At 47.6% G+C, this 24695-nt stretch overlaps 3 protein-coding genes across 3 annotated transcripts; all 3 read left to right on the top strand.

Annotated features, from left to right (window-relative positions):
• The first annotated feature begins 5606 nt into the window (after positions 1-5606).
• Positions 5607-7362, top strand: LOC149460755 (uncharacterized). The gene is made up of 2 exons (XM_089679321.1): positions 5607-6847; positions 7120-7362. The coding sequence occupies exons 1-2, from the start codon at positions 6752-6754 to the stop codon at positions 7348-7350; spliced, it is 327 nt and encodes a 108-aa protein (XP_089535447.1). The 5' UTR covers positions 5607-6751; the 3' UTR covers positions 7351-7362.
• Positions 7363-7743: 381 nt separating this feature from the next.
• On the top strand, positions 7744-9791 carry LOC149460754 (uncharacterized). The gene is made up of 2 exons (XM_089679233.1): positions 7744-8001; positions 9639-9791. Exons 1-2 carry the CDS (start codon positions 7744-7746, stop codon positions 9789-9791), a joined length of 411 nt encoding a protein of 136 aa, XP_089535359.1.
• A 1560-nt stretch (positions 9792-11351) lies between these two features.
• On the top strand, positions 11352-12920 carry LOC149460753 (uncharacterized). The gene has a single exon (XM_089679281.1). The coding sequence runs from the start codon at positions 11385-11387 to the stop codon at positions 12615-12617; it is 1233 nt and encodes a 410-aa protein (XP_089535407.1). The 5' UTR covers positions 11352-11384; the 3' UTR covers positions 12618-12920.
• Positions 12921-24695: the final 11775 nt, after the last annotated feature.

Below are 24695 nucleotides of genomic sequence, written 5' to 3'. Positions count from 1 at the left end.
CCCCTCCCCTGTACTCCATTATAGTGATATGACGTGTATACAGTAATGTATATCCCCCTACCCTGTACTCCATTATAGCGATATGACGTGTATACAGTAATGTATATCCCCCTACCCTGTACTCCATTATAGCGATATGACGTGTATACAGTAATGTATATCCCCCCCCCTGTACTCCATTATAGTGTTATGACATGTATACAGTAATGTATATCCCCCTCCCCTGTACTCCATTATAGTGATATGACGTGTATACAGTAATGTATATCCCCCCTCCCCTGTACTCCATTATAGTGATATATGTATACAGTAATGTATATCCCCCTCCCCTGTACTCCATTATAGTGATAAGAGGTGTATACAGTAATGTATATCCCCCTCCCCTGTACTCCATTATAGTGTTATGACATGTATACAGTAATGTATATCCCCCTCCCCTGTACTCCATTATAGTGATATGACGTGTATACAGTAATGTATATCCCCCTCCCCTGTACTCCATTATAGTGATATGACGTGTATACAGTAATGTATATCCCCCTCCCCTGTACTCCATTATAGTGATATGACATGTATACAGTAATGTATATCCCCCTCCCCTGTACTCCATTATAGTGTTATGACATGTATACAGTAATCATTGCTGTATACATGTCATCAGTTTTATATTTTGGACTCTTTATTGTATAGAAAAATGTAATTTCATAAGCTTTAAGGGGGCGTGGTTGGGGGTGGACGGGGTGTGGGGTTCGGGGCAGACCTGGGCAGGGTTGGGTGGGGCAACTGGTGGAGAGTAAGTTTTGTGACCTAGTAGGTCTGGACTCAAAATGTTAACCCCTGCGGTAAGATACCGCTTTGTGATTGGAGCCCATAGTCTCTACAAGTCCATGTTCTAGATGCTCCATCCCACCAACCTTGTAATGGTGAGGGATGGTGTGACCTTCCTGTTTAGATTCCTGGGAATACAGAGGACGGGGACATCTCTCTGGTGGGTTCCTGGTATTAGGTGGCTCCATCATATCCTTGTGTCCTTCTGAAAACTCCTCCATCACTCCATACTCCTCATCCTCCTCTTTATACTCTTCTTTAACATCAATATTATCATCCCCGAGGATTCCACTCTGAAAGATATAATAAAACATTCATTGTAACAAACATGCTGTGTATAAATCACAACTACCAATAATTGTCATCATCTACCTGATGATGGTGAGGGATGGTGTGACCCTCCTGTGTGGAATCCCGGGAATACAGAGGACGGGGACATCTCTCTGGTGGGTTCCTGTAGCTGGATGACTCCACCATGGTGTCCTGGTACAGATCTTTGTGTTCTTTTAGAAGCTCTGACTCCTCCATCCCCCCATCCTCATCCTCCTCCTCTTTTATCTCTTCTTTAACCTCAACTTTAGGATCTCTCAGGTTTCCACTCTGAATATATAATAAAAATGACATCAATGGTAACAATGCAGATAATGTACAGATCCTAATGATACTATCAGTGATTGTTCCTCATCTACCTGATGATGGTGAGGGATGGTGTGACCTTCCTGTGTGGAATCCCGGGAATACAGAGGACGGGGACATCTCTCTGGTGGGTTCCCATGACTGGATCCATCTGTAGGAAACACACACACTGACTGAATCCATTGTTTCTATGTGTTTATCAGATGATGGGGGATCTAGGTGGATCCTCCGTACTGCTCTCTCCTTTACAATAAAGTCTCCTCTTACCCGGTGATGTGAGGGGCGGCTGATTGTCCATCATGACGTCCTTGTAGAGATCCTTGTGTCCTTCTAAATACTCCCACTCCTCCATGGAGAAATAGACAGTGACACCCTGACACCTTATAGGAACCTGACACACACAATGATACAGTCACCATCCAGACACATCCCTTGTCTGTTACTGGAGAATGTCCCAGAATTCCCGGCACCGCTCACCTCTCCTGTCAGCAGCTCAGTGATCTCTCTGGTGACTTCTAGAATCTTCTTCTTCTTTCTCTCTTCTATCAGGGAGGGAGGTGGAGGCAATGTGATGTCATATGATCTCCAGACTTCACAGGAGGAAAACTCTACATCTGAACACAAATAGTCACATCAAATGATATTCCCAGAATCCTCCTCACCTCTCCATTCAGGTCTCCATTTTATTAAAGCCCCACTTCAGGCTGAGGTATAATTCCCCCCCACAGGACCCCCACACTAGGCAGGGTATAGGCTTGTTGCAGCATTCTGGTGTCATTGTCAGAATACAAGAGTGCAGCGGGGAGGATTCCCCCATCCACCTCCAATGTGTGGATGGGGGAATCACTTCAGTTTTTATGGTCATCCCGCTGGCTGAACGATAAAACTGAACCATGTAGGCCAGCTTTGGGAGCAAATATATTATCATCAACTCCTCCCCCTGAAGGGGTTCATCTACGTATTACCTCCTCTGCTATCAGATCCAGGAATGTCTCGTCTCTACTTCCTCATTCATGGAACTTCCTGTTTGTATCTGACATCACTTCCTGTCTTCCATAGAGACTTCCTGTTTGGATAGAAGTGAGATCGTGGTTGGAGGCGGAGTCTAGGAGGGAGACTGACAGAACCCGCAGCCGACTTGCAGGAGTGAGCGAGGAGGATCCGGTTCCTTTACCATCGGAGATGAGGAGAGTGTGAAGGATGTTTCTGACTCTGGGAGCTGAAAAGCTGGGAGTCCTATTGGTGTGGTGAGGGGGAAGCACTACTAGGGGGCGCCCTCACCATCCCGTGTACAAGAGGTGGAAGAAGGCGTGGCTACACTACAGATAACACAGTTTGGAGGGCGGAGCACTTTCCCACCTCATCAACATTTCACTGATTGGTGGATTTTTGGAGTAAAATAAGTGGATTGAAGTAGCTGCAAAGTGGAAGCAGTGGACTTGCAGAGAACACTATACTGAGCACACAATATTGTCTGTCTCCATGGATTTGCACAGGATTTGAGATGATTTCCTATAGCAGCAAATCTGATGAGATGAATGAAGTGGGTGTAAAGTGGAAGCAGTGGATGTGCAGAGAATAGGATTTGGAGCCCCGAGCTCTTTATCTCTGAATGTCTCCACATATTTGTAGTGTATTTGTGATGATTTCTGTGCACACACAATAGGACAGCGCTGTGACACATAATGCTCTTCTAGATGACAGGGAATCCTTCCCTTTGTTACATCAGCAGTCCGCTAGAAGGTTTTTGTAGGTTTGGAGTTGTTACACATAGCGCGGGTTTTATCCATTTATAGTGATGACATCATTGCCCAAATCTGGGGGTCACCAGCCATTTCCACCCTTTACTCCCAGCTGGGGGGCTTTGTATCCATATACCAGATGTTCTACAGGACTAAATCTGCAATCAATGTTACTGCAAAATCAAAGGGGCCAAAATCCCTCCCCCGAGCAGTCATATATTTCTGTCCCCCTTGGTGGGAGTGGAGGTGACCCCTCTATAAGGATCTACAGTCCATACACACCCAGCACAAGGCCGGGGTCACACTACCAGACGCTTCTCGGGGCTGCAGTTCCTGTGAGCTCCACAAGGTGGGGATCTCACTTCTACCCAGACAGGAAGTCTCTATGGAAGACAGACAGGAAGTGATGTCAGGTACAGACAGGAAGCAGATTGGAGACATTGCTGGACGTGGCAGCAGAGGAGGTAATAAGATGTTATTTCCTATTTATACCCAGTAACCCCCATCATGTCTGTCCTCTTCCTCCACAGTCACGTCCGTCCTCTTCCTCCACAGTCACGTCCGTCCTCTTCCTCCACAGTCACTTCTGTCCTCTTCCTCCACAGTCCCGTCCATCCTCTCCCTCCACAGTCCCGTCCGTCCTCTCCCTCCACAGTCCCGTCCGTCCTCTCCCTCCACAGTCCCGTCCGTCCTCTCCCTCCACGGTCCCGTCCGTCCTCTTCCTCCACGGTCACGTCCGTCCTCTTCCTCCACGGTCACGTCCGTCCTCTTCCTCCATGGTCACGTCCGTCCTCTTCCTCCATAGTCATGTCCGTCCTCTTCCTCCATAGTCACTGTGATGTCTTTTATCTCCAGCAGATGATGATACACACATATATAGTGTGGGAACCCAGATTAACCCCTTCAGGGGCAGAACATTCCCCCACTTCCGGGGCCGGAACATTCTCCTCATTGTGGAGATAAATTCTAGTAATATGGTCCTCTAAACAAACAGCACTGACAATAAATAGACAAGACAAGGACCATCCTGACCATACATGGCCTACAAAGGGCAATGATGACACTACACAGGCAGCCAATGGGCAATCATTACACTATGCAGCCAACACAATGATGGAGTGCCGGGGTCAGGAGTATGGAGCATAGAGCCCCTTACATTGCTGCTCAGGAGGAAGGAAACATTCCCCAGCCGGCCATGAAGAATATGTCAGAGGGAAGTAGAGGAGCTAAGGGGTCTCTCAGGGGGTACTGAGGATGAGGAACTTTGTGGCCCCTGAGGGGGTAGCAGGGTCTTAAGGAGGTGATGTAGTTAAAGGACTCCAGGCCCTTGGTTGGCACTTGTCCTTAGAGGAGGTTTGTTTCCACAGTATTGCCTAAAAGGTAGTCAGGGGTCAGTGCTGAACATCTTCAGGAGACACTCCAATACCTTCCCATGACACAGGCTCTGACAGTGCCCGGTGCTGGAATTCAGAGCCCCAGGAACCCACCACCACTCTGTACAATGTCCTGGATACCAGAAAATACTTGGCAACCAAGAGAACCCCCCATTGTCCTCCTACCCACACTGGGCTGCCATTGGAGAGAACCGACTCCTCCCCCCACAGCTCTGTACTCCACCATCACCATCCTGCTGCTATCCAATCCCTTCTCTTCCTGCAGAGAGTGGCAGTGATGTCACTCCTGTCAGTCATTAGGTTGCTGGAGATTGGAGCCTTGCAGTTTGAGTTCTGCCAATTATCCTGATTATCCAGCAACTCCGGCCAAAAGTCATAAAGTTCCCCTTCCTGGACATCATGATGAGCCGACATTGACCTCACAGCACTGCCTCAGAGCAAACTAGTCATAGGAAGGATCGTATTTATCATTCCTTGTCTGCCTCCCCCCTCAGTGGTGAATAAATACTGTACAACCAAAAGAAAGGTCTATCTGTCTAAAAAGTGATAAAAATGTAATTTGGGTTCAGTGTTGCATGACCACACAAGGCCACGGGAGGAAACGGAGGTGACACCAGGTTTGGACAGGAAGGGGAAGTGGGCTCGGAGATATGGAGACACACAGTATAAATAGGACCATCTACCACCAGCTGCCAATCCTCTTACAGCCCCCTAGAGGAGGGGAAATGCGTCAGTGACGGCTGCGGTGATGTAATTCCCGAATGGTGAGACTCATGTGGATGGGCCACTTTCAGTCGGACATTTTGCTTGTATATTATATACAAATGTGAGGTATATGGTTTGCTGTAAAGGAAGTTTGTAATAAATGGAATGACACCATGTGGGTGATTGTTGTTATCTCCTCCCTGCATACATCATGAGATGAACCATCAGTTGTATGATATATTGGGGGGGGGAATTGTACACAATCATCCAGGAGGACTACAAGCTCCAGACTAACCAGGACCATGACACAGCACATAGGACTCTTATTCCAGTGTAAGAGTCCATATCCTGTGGTGGGGGAGGGGGAGCACTGGAGGGGGAGCACGAGATCTGCACTTTGATGAAAGGAGAAGCACAAGGCACTTTATTCCGCACGGTCGGTTGGCGCAGTGTGATTGGAGGAGCACAAGGCACATTATTCCGCACGGTCGGTTGGCGCAGTGTGATTGGAGAGGCACAAGCACATCAACTGATATAAAAGAACTATTAATATTGATGATTTTATTTTTCTATTCAGTATTTATGAGGGATTTATATTGAATTTGGATGGATTTTCATGCAGTTGGACACGTTGGGAATGGGACACAATTTTTGCACAGACTAGGCAGCGCCTAGAATAGTACTGTATATGACCGCACAATTGTCATCCAAACTGCGACAGCACTGACATCTGAAAAGTGTTCTGGTCAGGAAGGGGGTGGAAGTGTCCGGTATTGAGGTGGTTAGATGTCCAGCAACCCTCCTATTCCCCCCTCACATCCACATCCTATTATTGTGTGACCAATACCATCCAAATACACTCACTGGCCACACTATTCAATCCACCTGTACAATTGCTGGGTAATATAAATTGCTAGTCAGCCAATCACATGGTAGCAACTCAATCCATTTAGGCATCTAGATGTGGTGAAGACAACTTGCTGAAGTTCAAACTGAGCATCAGAATGAGGAAGAAAGGGGATTTAAGTGACTTTGAATGTGGTGTGGTTGTTGGTGCCAGGCAGGCTGGTCTAGGTATCTCAAAAACTGCTGATCTCCTGGGATTTTCCTGCACAACCATCTCTAGGGTTTCCAGTGAATGGTCCGAAAAAGAGAAAATATCCCAGTGAGCGGCAGTTGTGTGGAGGAAAATGCTTTGTTGATGTCAGAGGAGAATGGGCAGACTGGTTGATGCGACATTCAGATGGTAGGGTCAGAATTTGGCATAGACAACATGAAAGCATGGATCCATCCTGCCTTGTATCAACGATTAAGGTTGGTGGTGTCATGGTGGGGGGGAGATTTTCTTGGCACTAGCAAGGTGGACCTAATAAAGTGGCCGGTGAGTGTAATTCTTACTTTCATTTCCCAAAGTTATCCGTCTACAAGGAGACCTGTATAGATCACATGATGGCACCAATGAGGATGGAGGAGGACCGGAGTCACATGACTGAGAAGATACTAAACCTCACCCTGGAGATCATCTACCTGCTGACCGGAGAGGTGAGGAGGATTCTGGGAGGTCACATGACATCACTCTTATCTCTATTAATAAAACACAGACCTGACCGGAGAGGTGAGGAGGATTCTGGGAGGTCACATGACGTCACTCCCATCTCTATTAATAAAACACAGACCTGACCGGAGAGGTGAGGAGGATTCTGGGAGGTCACATGACATCACTCTCATCTCTATTAATAAACACAGACCTGACCGGAGAGGTGAGGAGGATTCTGGGAGTCTAACATGATATTCCTATTGGTTCCTCAATACAGAGATTTCCTCTTCTGAAGTCAGGTGATCATATGACCATCACAGTGCCTCCATGTGACTCCCTAAACCCTGAGAGACACAACATGCAGAAGATTCTAGAAGTCACCAAGAAGATGATGGAGCTGCTGACAGGAGAGGTGAGCGGTGCCGGGAATTCTGGGACATTCTCCAGTAACAGACAAGGGATGTGTCTGGATGGTGACTGTATCATTGTGTGTGTCAGGTTCCTATAAGGTGTCAGGGTGTCACTGTCTATTTCTCCATGGAGGAGTGGGAGTATTTAGAAGGACACAAGGATCTCTACAAGGACGTCATGATGGACAATCAGCCGCCCCTCACATCACCGGGTAAGAGGAGACTTTATTGTAAAGGAGAGAGCAGTACGGAGGATCCACCTAGATCCCCCATCATCTGATAAACACATAGAAACAATGGATTCAGTCAGTGTGTGTGTTTCCTACAGATGGATCCAGTCATGGGAACCCACCAGAGAGATGTCCCCGTCCTCTGTATTCCCGGGATTCCACACAGGAAGGTCACACCATCCCTCACCATCATCAGGTAGATGAGGAACAATCACTGATAGTATCATTAGGATCTGTACATTATCTGCATTGTTACCATTGATGGCATTTTTATTCTATATTCAGAGTGGAAACCTGAGAGATCCTAAAGTTGAGGTTAAAGGAGAGATAAAAGAGGAGGAGCAGGAGGATGAGGATGGGGTGATGGAGGAGTCAGAGATTCCAGAAGAACACAAAGATCCATACCAGGACACCATGGTGAAGTCATCCAGCTACTGGAACCCACCAGAGAGATGTCCCCGTCCTCTGTATTCCCCAGATTCCACACAGGAGGGTCACACCATCCCTCACCATCACAAGGTTGGTGGCAGGCCCGGACTGGCCTTAGGGCACATTGGGTATTTGTCAGGTGGACAGGGGGTTCCGGACAGGGCCAAAACTCTGGGAACTCTGCTGCATTTCCTTATGTCATGGAAATTTTCTATTACAGGTTGTCCTTTAAATGTGTCATATATTCGTGTTATTCATATGTCTCTCATGTGGCTTAATTAAAGCTCTGAAGGCTGCAATTAGGCTATGCGCATGTACAATGTATGTATTACAGTACTCAGCTCGGGAATGGATGAGATGGCAGATCTGCGCTTATAGACAGGCATGTATACCACCACATTCGATGCGAATGCCGCCGGCGGTAGGCCCCGGGCCTGTATCCACATATCAGCAGCATAGTACCACATGGACTTTGTATGGCCAGGCGCCGGGCAGTGCAGTGTAGGCTCATGTACATCTCTACAAGCAGCTTCCGACCTGAACTGTATCTGGATGGATGTGTTTTAATAAAGATCGTATCAGGCCCATTCAGATACAGACTGGTACTGTTTAATCTAAGGGATGCTTGTACAGACAATGTACATACTGCTGGGAGCTGATAGCATGTAAATAATGGGAAACTTGCTCTCCAAAGTGAGCTTATGGGGGAGGACAGAAAAACTGGAAAAACTTTTTTAGTATAGGTTAAGAGGGAACTTTGCACTCTGAGCAGGATGGACATTCTCGTGTATGGACACTCCCTATACATTGTTCTGTGGGAGGGGATTGACTTGGCCCCGTGCGGGGGATGTGTTTTGTAAGATAATAAAAACAGGAGTCTGGTGTTAGACCCGGGCAGAGTGGATTCCAACCTTAACCTGGGAGTATCGTCTGATTATTCCTGGATTAAGGGAGCTCCATTTCCCCACATCTCAAAAGAGCTAAACCTTTGCACACCGGTTGGAGGCGCAGGAATCGTGGAGCTAAGCTGCAGTCGCGGTAAGCGGAGGGCGCAATACGGTTGCAGCGAAGTTCGCACAGCTTTATGGGGGATTGCTGCGCATCCAACTGCGGGCACTCAGGGTAAGAAAAATTCATTGAAAGCGAATTTCCAAGACATTTAGTACCCTTCAATGCATGGGGAGGGAGGAGGGAGGGAGGCAGACAGTTCTTGAGCCCCGGAGCCATGAAGGACTGAGACAGGGGGCAGGGTAACCTTGCTGCTCTGATGCTATTGCTAGGGGCCCCAGGAGGCTGGACTGTGGCTCCCCAGTGGCTGCAGGGCTATGAGATGAAAGAGTCTCTGTTACAGCCCAGAGCTAGCAGTGACATCCCCCCTTTTCCAACACGGACAGGAGTTGAAAGAGAGAGAGCTGATTCTGTTCCTCCTCCTCCCTCCCTCTCCTCCTGTGCCTGTCCCACCTACACCCCCTGGCAGTGCTGTGCCTCAGAGATGGAGATATGTGAGTGGAAAGTTTTCTTTTTTCACATTCTGCGGAGGATTACACTGGGCTGCTCAGTCTAAAATGCCTGGGACAATTTTATTGGCCAGGTCCAGACCTAGTTGGTGGGATGGAGCATCTAGAACATGGACTTGTGGAGACAATGTGTGGATTTTGTGTGTGATGTCACAATCATAAATCTTACATTTTACAGATGACCTCTTCTCTCTCATTTCCTTGATTTAGAGTGGAGATCCAATCAATATAGAATTTGAGGTGAAAGCAGAAGAAGAAGAGGCGTATGTGAGGGATGATCAGCAGTCTATGGAGGAGGATGGAATAACGGGGACATTTATAGAGGAGGACACTCCTACAGAGATCAGCACAGGTGGGTCATGAACACTAAATCCATTCCTCCACCCATACTGCTCACTGATTGGTCCAGAGTAGGGCGGGGACTGGGTGATATCAGCCTGTAATCCCCTGGTCACTTTCCTGAGCTGTGTTCCCCGTCCTGTATTCCTGGATTTCTCTCGGATAATCTTCCTTCTCTGTGCTGCAGACACAATTTATGTATCCAGACTGGATTTATGGGGATTCTGGGGATCAGCTGGAAGCAAAAATGTTCATTTCAGCATAAGTGTTACTAGACCTAGGCACCTGGGGTGTGTGCTTTGGGTATTTTTCCCCACGCCCGGGTCTAGTAAGATCTCTGACCGATCATTTCTCCCAGGGTTCCTTGCTCTGTGGTCTGCTGGCTGTGCCGGGTGGAGGGATATGTCTGTAGTGTCTCAGACCCAAGTCACTGAGTGCAGTCTCAGGAGATGGGAGGCAGCGGTGTGGGATCTCTGCAACTTGTCTACAGTAAATATTTAAGCTTTCACTGATTACTGAATACCAATATTATGAGTCCTGACCCTTACACTGTATAATTTATATTGTATATTCCATACTCCTGACCCCTGCACTATATACTCTGTTGTACATTGTATACTCCTGACCCCTGCACCATATACTCTATGTTGTACATTACATCCTCCTGACCCCTGCACTATATACTCTATGTTGTACATTACATACTCCTGACCCCTGCACTATATACTCTATGTTGTACATTACATACTCCTGACCCCTGCACTATATACTCTATGTTGTACATTACATACTCCTGACCCCTGCACTATATACTCTATGTTGTACATTACATACTCCTGACCCCTGCACTATATACTCTATGTTGTACATTACATACTCCTTACCCCTGCACTATATAGTCTATGTTGTACATTACATACTCCTGACCCCTGCACTATATACTCTATGTTGTACATTACATACTCCTGACTTCTGCTCTCCCCTCCCCCCACTGCTATATATACACATAATATGGATTCTCTTTTGTTACACCCATTTCCTCCCAGCTGGACATTTTATATCGGATGATGTGATTGGAGCACAGACTTTTACATGGTGATAATAATGTGATAACATCCTCCAACTTTGGACCCTTAAACAGAAAGTGATAATGAGGGAGGAGTCAATACCTCAATGATGGTGGTCTTCAGGATCAGTCCAGTCTTCATCTTGGTTGTTCTCCCCCCATCCTCACTCTCTGACCTCTGGTGGGGCTCAGCCCCGCTGTTCTTCATGACTAAATCATGGACTAAATAAGGAAGTGCAGTACTTCTTGTGTTGGGAAGATGGCGATGAGTGATAGAGGGGGTGGGGACCCTCGTCCTATAATCCCCTCATCACTGTCCCTCCTATAAAAGACAGTTCTGGTTGTTTCCTCACTCTCTGACTAAGGTCCATGAATAAAGAAATGACCTGGTAGGAGATCAGAGGAGCCATTTCCTAGTTCCCTTGAGGGTGGAATTGTAAGCTCCTCAGAGACCAAGCTGCCTGATGTGGGAGGAGTCCTGGTTTGGGGGAACCAATCAGCTCCTGTCTAGTAATCCTCTTTGTCTTTGTATTTTAGTCCATGGCCGGGAGATGAGGAAAACCTCTGAGGATTGTCTCACTTTGTCTCCAGACTGGAAAGTAGAAGATGAGGACATCACACAGTATAGTCCAGGAGAAAACCCGGCTCCCTCCAATGTCCATCCGGCACCACCCAGTGTAGCTGGACCATCGGATTCCTCGTATCCTGAGGAACCTCAGACTGTGCAGGACCGGGCCGGCCTTCCACCAGAGAAGAGGTTCTCCTGTACTGAGTGCGGGGAATGTTTTTCAGACAAGTCTAATCTTTACAGGCATCAGAGATCTCACAGGGGAGAAAAGCCATATTCATGTTCTGAGTGCGGGAAATGTTTTTCACACAAGTCTAGACTATATATACATCAGAGATCTCATACGGGAGAGAAGCCGTATTCCTGTCCTGAGTGCGGGAAATTTTTTTCAGTGAAGTCCAATCTTCACCAACATCAGAGATCTCACATGGGGGAGAAGCCATTTTCTTGTCCTGAGTGTGGGAAATGTTTTACTATGAAGTCCAGTCTTTACACACATCAGAGATCTCACACGGGCGAGAAGCCATATTCCTGTCTTAAGTGTGGGAAATGTTTTACAGTGAAGTCCAGTCTTCACACACATCAGAGATCTCACACAGGGGAGAAGCCGTTTTCCTGTCCTGAGTGCGGGAAATGTTTTTCAAGAAAGTGTAATCTTCTTCTACATCATAGATCTCACACAGGGGAGAATTCACTTTCCTGTCCTGAGTGCAGGAAATGTTTTGCATCAGAAAGAGATTTTGTCACTCATCTGAGATCTCACACGGGGGAGAAACCTTATTCCTGTCCTGAGTGCGGGAAACATTTTTCAGTGAAGTCCAGTCTTTGCAGACATCAGAGATCTCACACAGGGGAGAAGCCACTTTCCTGTCCTGAGTGCGGGAAATGTTTTTCACATAAATCCTGTCTTTACAAGCATCAGAGATCTCACACAGGGGAGAAGCCGTATTCCTGTCCTGAGTGTGGGAAATGTTTTTCACAGAAGGTCCATCTTTACAGACATCAGAAATCTCACACAGGGGAGAAGCAATATTCCTGTCCTCAGTGTGGGAAATGTTTTTCACAGAAGGCCCATCTTTGCAGACATCAGAGATCTCACATGGAGGAGAAGCCGTATTCCTGTCCTGAGTGTGGGAAATGTTTTTCACAGAAGTCCCATCTTTCCAGACATCAGAGATCTCACACGGGACAGAAGCCACTTTCCTATCCTGAGTGAGAGAAATGTTCCTCACTGAAGTCCTGTCTTCCTGTACATCAGGGGTCCCACACAACCCTGGAGGTGTATTAGTGCCTTGAGTGCGGGAAATGTCTTCTAGATGAATGTTGCTGGACATCCCAGCTCTCATGTGGGGAAGAAGCACACCCTGATATACACCTCAGATATACTCCATGGCTGATCTTCATCATGGAAGAAACAGTTCATAAGGAGATCAGAGGTCCCCAAAGACATGGATGAAGTGTGGGACCGAGTTGGCTATTGATGGCAGGAGAAAAATAAAAATGGAGTCCTGACCTGTGATTGGCTGAGTACATTTTGTGGTGGGAGATTTCACAAACACTTAAACTATTTTTTTAAACAAATATGACCAGGATTTGCCCAGCTGTGGCATCTTTTGGCCACATTTTATTTCATATGATCATTTGCCTCAAGTAGGGACCATCATTTTATATTCTTCTACTTTTACTGATGGAGGTATTTCAGGAAAATACTGCATTATGACCACTAGATGGAGCTGACAATCAAAGGAAATGATTGCTCTCACTTCCGCATGCATGGCGTGATGTAATGTGTGGTGCAATCCATGATCTTGTATGTAGGCACAGGTGGAATATTGGTTAGTATGTATGTGGGAACTCAATGATTAGGGGGCGGGGTTTTAGGTGTTTGGGTGCACCTTTCATTTTTTCACTGTAATGCCAACATATAAGGAACCAATAGCCCCCATATGATCGCATTTTGTGGTGACGGGTTCTCTTTAATGAGAAATCAGGTGTCTATCAGGCCACTCATGTGTCTCCTGCCCTCCATGGTGTCTATCAGACCCCTCGTGTGTCTCCCTCCCTCCATGGTGTCTATCAGACCCCCATGTGTCTCCTGCCTTCCATGGTGTCTATCAGACCCCTCATGTGTCTCCTGCCCTCCATCATGTCTATCAGAACCCTTGTGTGTCTCCTGCCCTCCATGATGTCTATCAGACCCCTCTTGTGTCTCCTGCCCTCCATGGTGTCTATCAGACCCCTCGTGTGTTTCCCGCCCTCCATGATGTCTATCAGACCCCCATGTGTCTCCTGCCTTCCATGGTGTCTATCAGACCCCTCATGTGTCTCCTGCCCTCCATCATGTCTATCAGAACCCTTGTGTGTCTCCTGCCCTCCATGATGTCTATCAGACCCCTCTTGTGTCTCCTGCCCTCCATGGTGTCTATCAGACCCCTCGTGTGTCTCCTGCCCTCCATGGTGTCTATCAGACCCCTCGTGTGTCTCCTGCCCTCCATGGTGTCTATCAGACCCCTCGTGTGTCTCCTGCCTTCCATGGTGTCTGTCAGACCCCTCTTGTGTCTCCTGCCCTCCATGGTGTCTATCAGACCCCTCGTGTGTCTCCTGCCCTCCATGGTGTCTATCAGACCCCTCGTGTGTCTCCTGCCCTCCATGGTGTCTATCAGACCCCTCGTGTGTTTCCTGCCTTCCATGGTGTCTATCAGACCCCTCATGTGTCTCCTGCCCTCCATGATGTCTATTGGACACCTTGTGTGTTTCCTGCCCTCCATGATGTCTGTCGGACCCCTCGTGTGTTTCCTGCCCTCCATGATGTCTGTCGGACCCCTCGTGTGTTTCCTGCCCTCCATGGTGTCTATCGGACCCCTCGTGTGTCTCCTGCCCTCCATGATATCTATCAGACCCCTCGTGTCTCCTGCTCTCCATGGTGTCTATTGGACCCCTCATGTGTCTCCTGCTCTCCATGGTGCCTATCGGACCCCTCGTGTCTCCTGCTCTCCACTGAAGATAATGGAGAGCAAATTGAGCTCCATTCACAGCTTCTCCGGTCACAGTGGTCAGGAATGATGGCACTGACCCCGGAAGGGACCTAATACACATCTCTTCTAGGGGTGATCAGCGATCGGATGTTCTATGATCTCCCCCCCTCTACTTAGTGGCACCCACTATGTCAATGCTGGGCACATAGGTGTGATAGCAGAGCCTGACAAACATGGCGGGGGGTCTGTGGGGGCCATCCAGTAGCAGTTTGGAAAGCTCCTCCTGTGACAGTGTCTGAGAGTACACCTATTCTTCACCAGAATGTTCCAGAAGGTCCTGCTGGTCTCTGGGGAAAATGATTCCACCATTGGAGGAAGGTTTCCCTGAACATTATAATTTGGTGTTTGGCAATTCCCACCATTGGCCATGTCTGTAAAATATCTAATCATCGTGTTTGCTGATCCTCTGATACCGGACTGGTGAGATCAGAGATTTCCAGAACCAGGAAGGATCCATATCATGTCCAATCAGGAAGAAGATTTCTGGCCTCACTCTCATCTCTACTGTCCAATCAGATCCTCCAATGGTCTCCAGGAACAGTACAGGGCCAAAGTTATGTCTGTTCCTGGGGGAATTTAACCCTTTGGTACCCAGAGGAGAATAAATAGGAGGGTCACTGCAGTGAATTGTGGGTGTGGTAAAATTGCAGTGGGTGGGGCTTAAACATTTGCCTACTCATTGTGTAAGCAGTAACATAATTCACTTCCTTGTATCCACAAAATATAATTCAATGACTTCCACAAGGGAGAGTCTCACTGTCACGTTCCTCGGTTGGAGGCCGAGATGATGAGAGGCCAGCTGTGGTCTGGGCACCCCTGAATGTGGTGACGGGTACAAGGATTGAAGAAGCACAGGTTCCGGCAGCTTGTTAGCAGGTGACTGCCACGGTCAGGGATGTAGTCAAGGTGAGCTAGGGTCATACAGCAGCATGGCAGTCTGGTACGGAGACAGGCCGGGTTCAGTACCATGGAAGCAGGCAGACCAAGGTCTAGTAGCAAGCCGAGGTCGGCGCCAGGAGATCAGGCAGAGAATAGAGTAGAGTGCAGTGGTCAGGAATATGTCATATACAGCCCTGTGTATAGAGTGCAGTGGTCAGGAGTATGTCATATACAGCTCTGTGTATAGAGTGCAGTGGTCAGGAGTATGTCATATACAGCTCTGTGTATAGAGTGCAGTGGTCAGGAGTATGTCATATACAGCCCTGTGTATAGAGTGCAGTGGTCAGGAGTATGTCATATACAGCTCTGTGTATAGAGTGCAGTGGTCAGGAGTATGTCATATACAGCTCTGTGTATAGAGTGCAGTGGTCAGGAGTATGTCATATACAGCTCTGTGTATAGAGTGCAGTGGTCAGGAGTATGTCATATACAGCTCTGTGTATAGAGTGCAGTGGTCAGGAGTATGTCATATACAGCCCTGTGTATAGAGTGCAGTGGTCAGGAGTATGTCATATACAGCTCTGTGTATAGAGTGCAGTGGTCAGGAGTATGTCATATACAGCCCTGTGTATAGAGTGCAGTGGTCAGGAGTATGTCATATACAGCCCTGTGTATAGAGTGCAGTGGTCAGGAGTATGTCATATACAGCCCTGTGTATAGAGTGCAGTGGTCAGGAGTATGTCATATATAGTCCTGTGTATAGAGTGCAGTGGTCAGGAATATGTAATATACAGCCCTGTGTATACAGTGCAGTAGTCAGGAACATGTTGCATACAGCCCTGTGTATAGAGTGCAGTGGTCAGGAGTATGTTGCATACAGCCCTGTGTATAGAGTGCAGTGGTCAGGAGTATGTTGCATACAGCCCTGTGTATAGAGTGCAGTGGTCAGGAGTATGTTGCATACAGCCCTGTGTATAGAGTGCAGTGGTCAGGAGTATGTCGCATACAGCCCTGTGTATAGAGTGCAGTGGTCAGGAGTATGTCGCATACAGCCCTGTGTATAGAGTGCAGTGGTCAGGAGTATGTCATATACAGCCCTGTGTATAGAGTGCAGTGGTCAGGAGTATGTCATATACAGCCCAGTGTATAGAGTGCAGTGGTCAGGAATATGTCATATACAGCCCAGTGTATAGAGTGCAGTGATCAGGAACATGTCATATATAGCCCTGTGCATAGAGTGCAGTGGTCAGGAGTATGTCATATACAGCCCTGTGTATAGAGTGCAGTAGTCAAGTAAAACAAGCTAGAGAAGGAATCTGAAGAAAATGTCCATGATGGAGATGAGGGTTCCATATAGTATGAGCAGCATCACCCTTCACTCTGTAGCCAAGACCTAGCCTAGCAATGCCCAGAATGACACCAATGAGTCTCTGACCAATCTCACGGTTGGATGGACTTTCTCTCTTTGATTATTTCCAGGTGAACATGAATTAGAGTTCCAATATCTCCCCTGTGTTCTGCAGACAGATAAACATTTCCTGATGACTTATGTTGTACAGATTCCTCGTGTTCCCCGATATGAGCTCATACATTGGACTTGTTCAACTTTCCAACCAGGAGTGAATGGACTTGGATAGATACTCTCCCTATGTGGAGGACACGTGGCCTGGTATGGTTCCGGAGGGGAAATACTCACTCCCCACCCCCTTCCCTGGGTAGCCAGGCTGCATGCTCAGACAAGTACTGATACTTGATTCGGTACTGATTTTGGGGCACCTCCCACTTTTAATTTTTTTTCCTAAAATCAGTACCCCACCTGAGAGGTCTAAGATGATTTTTTCATGGGGGAAGAAATGTTCCTTTAACATTATATTTATATTCACCTGTCAGCTGACTGCTGAATGGGCTGAGTGGGGATACGTCATTGGCTGTTGGGACCCCGGAGGTTGCTGACCCCCTAACATCCAGCCTGAGCGGGAAGCTGCTGTATTTCACAGTATTAGATCTACTGCAGTCCGAGGTTCAACTCAGCTGAACTCACATTCTGTTCTGACATTCACCCATTCCACAAACATGCTCCATTCTATGTGACCCTGGGTTCAGTCCTAACCTGGAGCTCAGCTCTGTTAGTGTAGTGGTCCCTTACATTGGTGACCGATGGGAGAAGGACCCCCTTATATCAGTGGTCAGTGTAGTGGTCCCTTACATTGGTGACCAGTGGGAGGACCCCCTTATATCAGTGGTCAGTGTAGTGGTCCCTTACATTGGTGACCAGTGGGAGGACCCCCTTATATCAGTGGTCAGTGTAGTGGTCCCTTACATTGGTGACCAGTGGGAGAACCCCCTTATATCAGTGATCAGTGTAGCGGTCTTTTACATTGGTGACCAATGGGAGAAGGACCCCCTTATATCAGTGGTCAGTGTAGTGGTCCCTTACATTGGTGACCAGTGGGAGGACCCCCTTATATCAGTGGTCAGTGTAGCGGTCTTTTACATTGGTGACCAATGGGAGAAGGACCCCCTTATATCAGTGGTCAGTGTAGTGGTCCCTTACATTGGTGACCAGTGGGAGAACCCCCTTATATCAGTGATCAGTGTAGCGGTCTTTTACATTGGTGACCAATGGGAGAAGGACCCCCTTATATCAGTGGTCAGTGTAGTGGTCCCTTACATTGGTGACCAGTGGGAGGACCCCCTTATATCAGTGGTCAGTGTAGCGGTCTTTTACATTGGTGACCAATGGGAGAAGGACCCCCTTATATCAGTGGTCAGTGTAGTGGTCCCTTACATTGGTGACCAGTGGGAGGACCCCCTTATATCAGTGGTCAGTGTAGTGGTCCCTTACATTGGTGACCAATGGGAGAAGGGCCCCCTTATATCAGTGGTCAGTGTAGTGGTCCCTTACATTGGTGACCAATAGAAAAAGGACCCCTTATATCGGTGGTCAGTGTAGTGGTCCCTTACAGTGGTAACCAATGGGAGAAGGCCCCCCTTATATCAGTGATCAGTAGGAGAAGGCCCCACTTATATCAGTGGTCAGTAGGAGAAGGCCCCACTTATATCAGTGGTCAGTAGGAGAAGGCCCCACTTATATCAGTGGTCAGTAGGAGAAGGCCCCACTTATATCAGTGGCCAATAGAAGGATCCCTTACATTGGTGACCAATAGAAGAAGGACCCCCTTATATTAGTGGTCAGTAGAAGGACTCCCATATATCAGTGGTCAGTAGGAGAAGGACCCCCTTATATCAGCGGCCAGTAGAAGGATCCCTTACATTGGTGACAATAGAAGAAGGACCTCTTATATCGGTAGTCAGTGTAGTGGTCCCTTACATTGGTGACCAATGGGAGAAGGCCCCCCCTTATATCAGTGGTCAGTAGGAGAAGGCCCCACTTATATCAGTGGCCAGTAGGACCCCCATATATCAGTGGTCAGTAGGAGAAGGACCCCCATATATCAGTGGTCAGTAGGAGAAGGAACCCCATATATCAGTGGTCAGTAGAAGGACCCCCATATATCAGCGGTCAGTAGGAGAAGGACCCCCTTATATCAGTGGTCAGTAAGGGAAGGACATTCTTACGTCATCATCATTGGGTAGACTGCCTCCCTTACAGATCATTGATGTCAATTGTTACTGAGAGACAGAATTTGTTCATTGCTGAAGGAACCCCTAGAAACCTTTGGAGGACCCCTGGATGAGAAAGGCTGGACTAGGCAGTCATATATTTCTGTCCCCCTTGGTGGGAGTGGAGGTGACCCCTCTATAAGGATCTACAGTCCATACACACCCAGCACAAGGCCGGGGTCACACTACCAGACGCTTCTCGGGGCTGCAGTTCCTCTGAGCTCCACAAGGTGGTGATCTCACTTCTACCCAGACAGGAAGTCTCTATGGAAGACAGACAGGAAGTGATGTCAGGTACAGACAGGAAGTAGAGAGGAGACGTTGATGGAAGTAGCAGCAGAGGAGGTAATAAGATGTTATGTTCTATGTACACCCAGTAACCCCCCGTCATGTCCATCCTCTTCATCCATAGTCATGTCCACCCTCTTCCTCCATGGTCACGTCCGTCCTCTTTCTCCATAGTCACGTCCATCCTCTTCCCCCATAGTCATGTCCATCCTCTTCCCCCATAGTCACATACGTCCTCTTCCTCCATAGTCATGTCTGTCCTCTTCCTCCACAGTCACGTCCGTCCTCTTCCTCCACAGTCACGTCCGTCCTCTTCCTCCATAGTCACGTCCGTCCTCTTCCTCCATAGTCATGTCTGTCCTCTTCCTCCACAGTCACGTCCGTCCTCTTCCTCCATAGTCACGTCCGTCCTCTTCCTCCATAGTCACGTCCGTCCTCTTCCTCCATAGTCACGTCCGTCCTCTTCCTCCATAGTCATGTCTGTCCTCTTCCTCCACAGTCATGTCCGTCCTCTTCCCCCATAGTCACGTCCGTCCTCTTCCCCCATAGTCACGTCCGTCCTCTTCCCCCATAGTCACGTCCGTCCTCTTCCCCCATAGTCACGTCCGTCCTCTTCCTCCATAGTCACGTCCGTCCTCTTCCTCCATAGTCACGTCCGTCCTCTTCCTCCGTAGTCACGTCCGTCCTCTTCCTCCTTAGTCACGTCCGTCCTCTTCCTCCATATTCACGTCCATCCTCTTCCCCCATAGTCACGTCCGTCCTCTTCCTCCATAGTCCTGTCCGTCCTCTTCCTCCATAGTCATGCCCGTCCTCTTCCTCCATAGTCATGCCCGTCCTCTTCCTCCATAGTCATGCCCGTCCTCTTCCTCCATAGTCACTGTGACATCTTTTATCTCCAGCAGATGATGATACACACATATATAGTGTGGGAACCCAGATTAACCCCTTCAGGGGCACAACATTCCCCCACTTCCGGGGCCGGAACATTCTCCTCATTGTGGAGATGGGTCACCTTCTCTCCTTAGCCGTCTCCTGTAATGAGGGATGAGATTCAGATTTGGGTTGGACTGATATTTACACTTCCACACCCTTCCCTTGAAGATCCCACCCTCCCCCCACACCTGACTACCTCCTCCATGTACCCCGGCTCCTCTGCCCCCCCTGCAGGCCTGGGACCGGCATGGCGGATGGAGTGGAGGGGGATGAGTTCTCGGATCTCCCCTCCGGTGAGGAACTTCATGACTTCCAGGCTCAGAGCTGTCCTTCCCCGGTCACTGTGGTCAGGGAAGGAGAGGAGGAATCCCCATCTGTACTGATCACCTTCACTGGGGTCCACAGGTGATAATGGGGTCTCCATAAAGAGGACCTGTCATTTCTCCTGTGATGTCACATAGAGGGTTCCTGACATGGGATGGTCACACCCCGGAGGGGGAGCAATCATTCTGGGGCTGTTATTCCCCACTAACTCTAATCTGATGACCTGTAAAATCATTTATAGCCATGTCTTTGCAGCATGTTGTGTAGGGAACATAGTTGCCATTTCATGGGGGGACACAAGTGTCAGGGCTGACATCATTTAGTGTGGGGGAGGGGTTGGGTTTATTATGAGCAAAAAATGCTGATTTTACCGCGTGTGAAAAATGTAAAGTCTGTATCCGGGGAAAGGAAAATTATGGAGATCTGGGGGCTAATTCACCCCAGAATATGGGGGATCTGCGTTCTGTGCACGTTTCCTGCACCATGTTCTAAACACACTGCACTTGTAGTCTGTTGTGGGTGTCAGTACAATGCTGATGACATCACAGACGCCGGGTGTCAGTACAATGCTGATGGCACCACAGACGCAGGGTGTCAGTACAATGCTGATGACACCACAGACGCAGGGTGTCGGTACAATGCTGATGACACCACAGATGCAGGTGACAAATGCAGTGCGTTGCCTGCACTGGATGGTATGGTACAGAAGGGTTTTGTAGAGTAGTACATGCACTACTGCTGCACTCCGCCTCACTTTGACCTGAATCATATGTGAATCGCACAGGAACGCACAGCGCATTGCGCCATTCATGGTGTCACCCACCTCTTGATGAACATTTAACCCTCGCATAACAGAAGCCCCCCAACTCCAAGAGGTAAATGGCAGTTTAGGTGTAGGGGACCAGGAAAAGCTCTTTGATATATCTGATCCTCAGCTCCCCGGCTGTCAGCACTCTCCTCTACTCCCCTACACTCTGGCAGTGGGCTGTCCCTCTTCCTGTCCAGTGATGGGCTATGGACTCTGCATTGGTCTTGATGACATCAGAGAACCTGCAACCAACAGAGTATAGGGGGGAAGAGGCTGCATGGACCGGTTGTACAGTCCAGAGGAGCCTGCGGGAGGAGAGGATCTGGTATGTAAAATTATACAATATTCTGGTTGTGTTGAGTCATGGGGGGCTATTGTCATGGAGGCTTAGATAAAGATATGTACAGTGGGGCAAAAAAAGTATTTAGTCGCCACCAATTGTGCAAGTTCTCCCACTTACAAAGATGAGAGAGGCCTGTAATTGGCATCATAGGTAGACCTCAACTATGAGAGACAAAATGAGAAAAAAAATCCAGACAATCACATTGGCTGATTTGGAAAGCATTTATTTGCAAATTATGGTGGAAAATAAGTATTTGGTGAATATGAAAAGTTCATGTCAATACTTTGTTATATATCCTTTGTTGGCAATGACAGAGGTCAAACATTTCCTGTAAGTCTTCACAAGGTTGGCACACACTGTTGCTGGTATGTTGGCCCATCCTCCATGCAGATCTCCTCTAGAGCAGTGATGTTTTGGGGCTGTCGCTGGGCAACACGGACTTTCAACTCCCTCCAAAGGTTTTCTATGGGGTTGAGATCTGGAGACTGGCTAGGCCACTCCAGGACCTTGAAATGCTTCTTACGAAGCCACTCCTCGTTGCCCGGGCGGTATGTTTGGGATCATTGTCATGTTGGAAGACCCAGCCACGTTTCATCTTCAATGCCCTTGCTGATGGAAGGAGGTTTGCACTCAAAATCTCAAGATACATGGCCCCATTCATTCTGTCCTGTACATGGATCAGTCGTCCTGGTCCCTTTGCGGAGAAACAACCCCAAAGCATGATGTTGCCACCCCCATGCTTCACAGTAGGTATGGTGTTCTTTGGATGCAACTCAGCATTCTCTCTCCTCCAAACATGACGAGTTGTGTTTGTACCAAACAGTTCTATTTTTGGTTTCATCTGACCATATGACATTCTCCCAATCCTCTTCTGGATCATCCAAATGCTCTCTAGCAAACTTCAGACGGGCCCGGACATGTACTGGTTTAAGCAGGGGGACACGTCTGGCACTGCAGGATCTGAGTCCCTGGTGGCGTAGTGTGTTACTGATGGTAGCCTTTGTTACGCTGGTCCCAGCTCTCTGCAGGTCATTCACTAGGTCCCCCCGTGTGGTCCTGGGATTTTTGCTCACCGTTCTTGTGATCATTTTGACCCCACGGGGTGAGATCTTGCGTGGAGCCCCAGATCGAGGGAGATTATCAGTGGTCTTGTATGTCTTCCATTTTCTAATTATTGCTCCCACAGTTGATTTGTTCACACCAAGCTGCTTGCCTATTGCAGATTCAGTCTTCCCAGCCTGGTGCAGGTCTACAATTTTGTTTCTAGTGTCCTTCGACAGCTCTTTGGTCTTCACCATAGTGGAGTTTGGAGTGTGACTGTTTGAAGTTGTGGACAGGTGTCTTTTATACTGATAACAAGTTCAAACAGGTGCCATTGATACAGGTAATGAGTGCAGGACAGAGGAGCCTCTTAAAGAAGAAGGTCCAGGTCTGTGAGAGCCAGAAATCTTGCTTGTTTGTAGGTGACCAAATACTTATTTTCCACCATAATTTGCAAATAAATTCTTTCCAGATCAGCCAATGTGATTGTCTGGATTTGTTTTCTCATTTTGTCTCTCATAGTTGAGGTCTACCTATGATGCCAATTACAGGCCTCTCTCATCTTTGTAAGTGGGAGAACTTGCACAATTGGTGGCTGACTAAATACTTTTTTGCCCCACTGTATGGGGGAGGGGAATACGCCTTTTTGGGGGGAATTTTGTATTTTCTTAGGGAGTGATGATGGAGTTTTACTGTTTGCCTCAATAAATGAAGAGATGGACACGGCTGTTGTGGGAACATTTATTATGTATAATGTCATCAGAGATCACCGAACGGTTTCTGTCAGGACTATCTAGACAGGATGGGATTTGATTTTCATTATCATTTTTGAACTGTTTGACCCAAGACCATTGTGAAGGAGTGGGAGATGATTGGTCAGCCAATCATTATCCTCTCCCCTACTATCTCCCCGTGCAGCAACTGCTCTCCCCCTACTATCTCCCTGTACAGCAACTCTGCCTTTCATATGAGGTCTCTCTGTCTTTGTAGTATTTTGATGGAGGTGAATGTATTTTATTTATACTGTGGTGATGGGGGAGGTGTAGAATGTTTATTGCTCACTGTTTACTGTATGGTGATGATGGGCTGCATACACCCACTTTTCACCAACATGTATATGCTGCACACCCATTAGTTGTAGTTATTTGTTATTCCCTCTAGTGTTCTCCAAAATTGTTACATTGTATCTATTGTTACAAAGACATATTTCCTGAGCTCCTCAGCTCCATCCCAATGACCCCAAGTGACCCCAATGAGGTATTTCACTACTGGATATAATAAAATAAAATTCATTAAGAAGAGGAAAAATTCTAAAGAATGTTTGTAATCACACAATTTGCACAGAAGGAATGTTCATGAAGATTTGCTGGATGAATGATTATACTAATTTTTTTTTAATAAATAGATTCTGTAAGATACCCAGTCTGCTTCTAATTCCCACTGGGAGCAGTCTTCCTATTTACCACTTATATTCCCCTCCTAATATTGTACAACCAATACAGCCCAGATAATTCTCTTCTAACCGTCTACAGAGACACCCACATAGATCACATGACCACACCAATGAGGATGGAGGAGGACCGGAGTCACATGACTAAGAAGATACTAAACCTCACCCTGGATATCATCTACCTGCTGACCGGAGAGGTGAGGAGGATTCTGGGAGGTCACATGACATCACTCTTATCTCTATTAATAAAACACAGACCTGACCGGAGAGGTGAGGAGGATTCTGGGAGGCCACATGACATCACTCTTATCCCTATTAATAAAACACAGACCTGACCGGAGAGGTGAGGAGGATTCTGGGAGGTCACATGACATCACTCTAATCTCTATTAATAAAAAATTTACCTGACCGGAGAGGTGAGGAGGATTCTGGGAGGTCACATGACATCACTCTCATCTCTATTAATAAAACACAGACCTGACCGGAGAGGTGAGGAGGATTCTGGGAGGTCACATGACATCACTCTAATCTCTATTAATAAAACACAGACCTGACCGGAGAGGTGAGGA

Source organism: Staurois parvus, unplaced genomic scaffold (assembly GCF_062004578.1).
Source record: "Staurois parvus isolate SC_StPar_1 unplaced genomic scaffold, SC_StPar_1.0 ptg000221l, whole genome shotgun sequence".
In the NCBI taxonomy this organism is placed as follows: domain Eukaryota; kingdom Metazoa; phylum Chordata; class Amphibia; order Anura; family Ranidae; genus Staurois; species Staurois parvus.
Note: the sequence above shows the minus strand (reverse complement) of the source record. Positions and strands in the feature narration are given on the sequence as shown.

Excerpts from the sequence above, each read along its gene's own strand:
- LOC149460755 (XM_089679321.1), top strand. The coding sequence starts at position 6,752 with ATGATGGCACCAATGAGGATGGAGGAGGACCGGAGTCACATGACTGAG. Across the intron at positions 6,848-7,119 it reads TCTACCTGCTGACCGGAGAG|AGATTTCCTCTTCTGAAGTC; the intron begins GTGAGGAGGATT and ends TCCTCAATACAG.
- LOC149460753 (XM_089679281.1), top strand. The coding sequence starts at position 11,385 with ATGAGGAAAACCTCTGAGGATTGTCTCACTTTGTCTCCAGACTGGAAA.
- LOC149460754 (XM_089679233.1), top strand. The coding sequence starts at position 7,744 with ATGGCATTTTTATTCTATATTCAGAGTGGAAACCTGAGAGATCCTAAA. Across the intron at positions 8,002-9,638 it reads CCATCCCTCACCATCACAAG|AGTGGAGATCCAATCAATAT; the intron begins GTTGGTGGCAGG and ends TCCTTGATTTAG.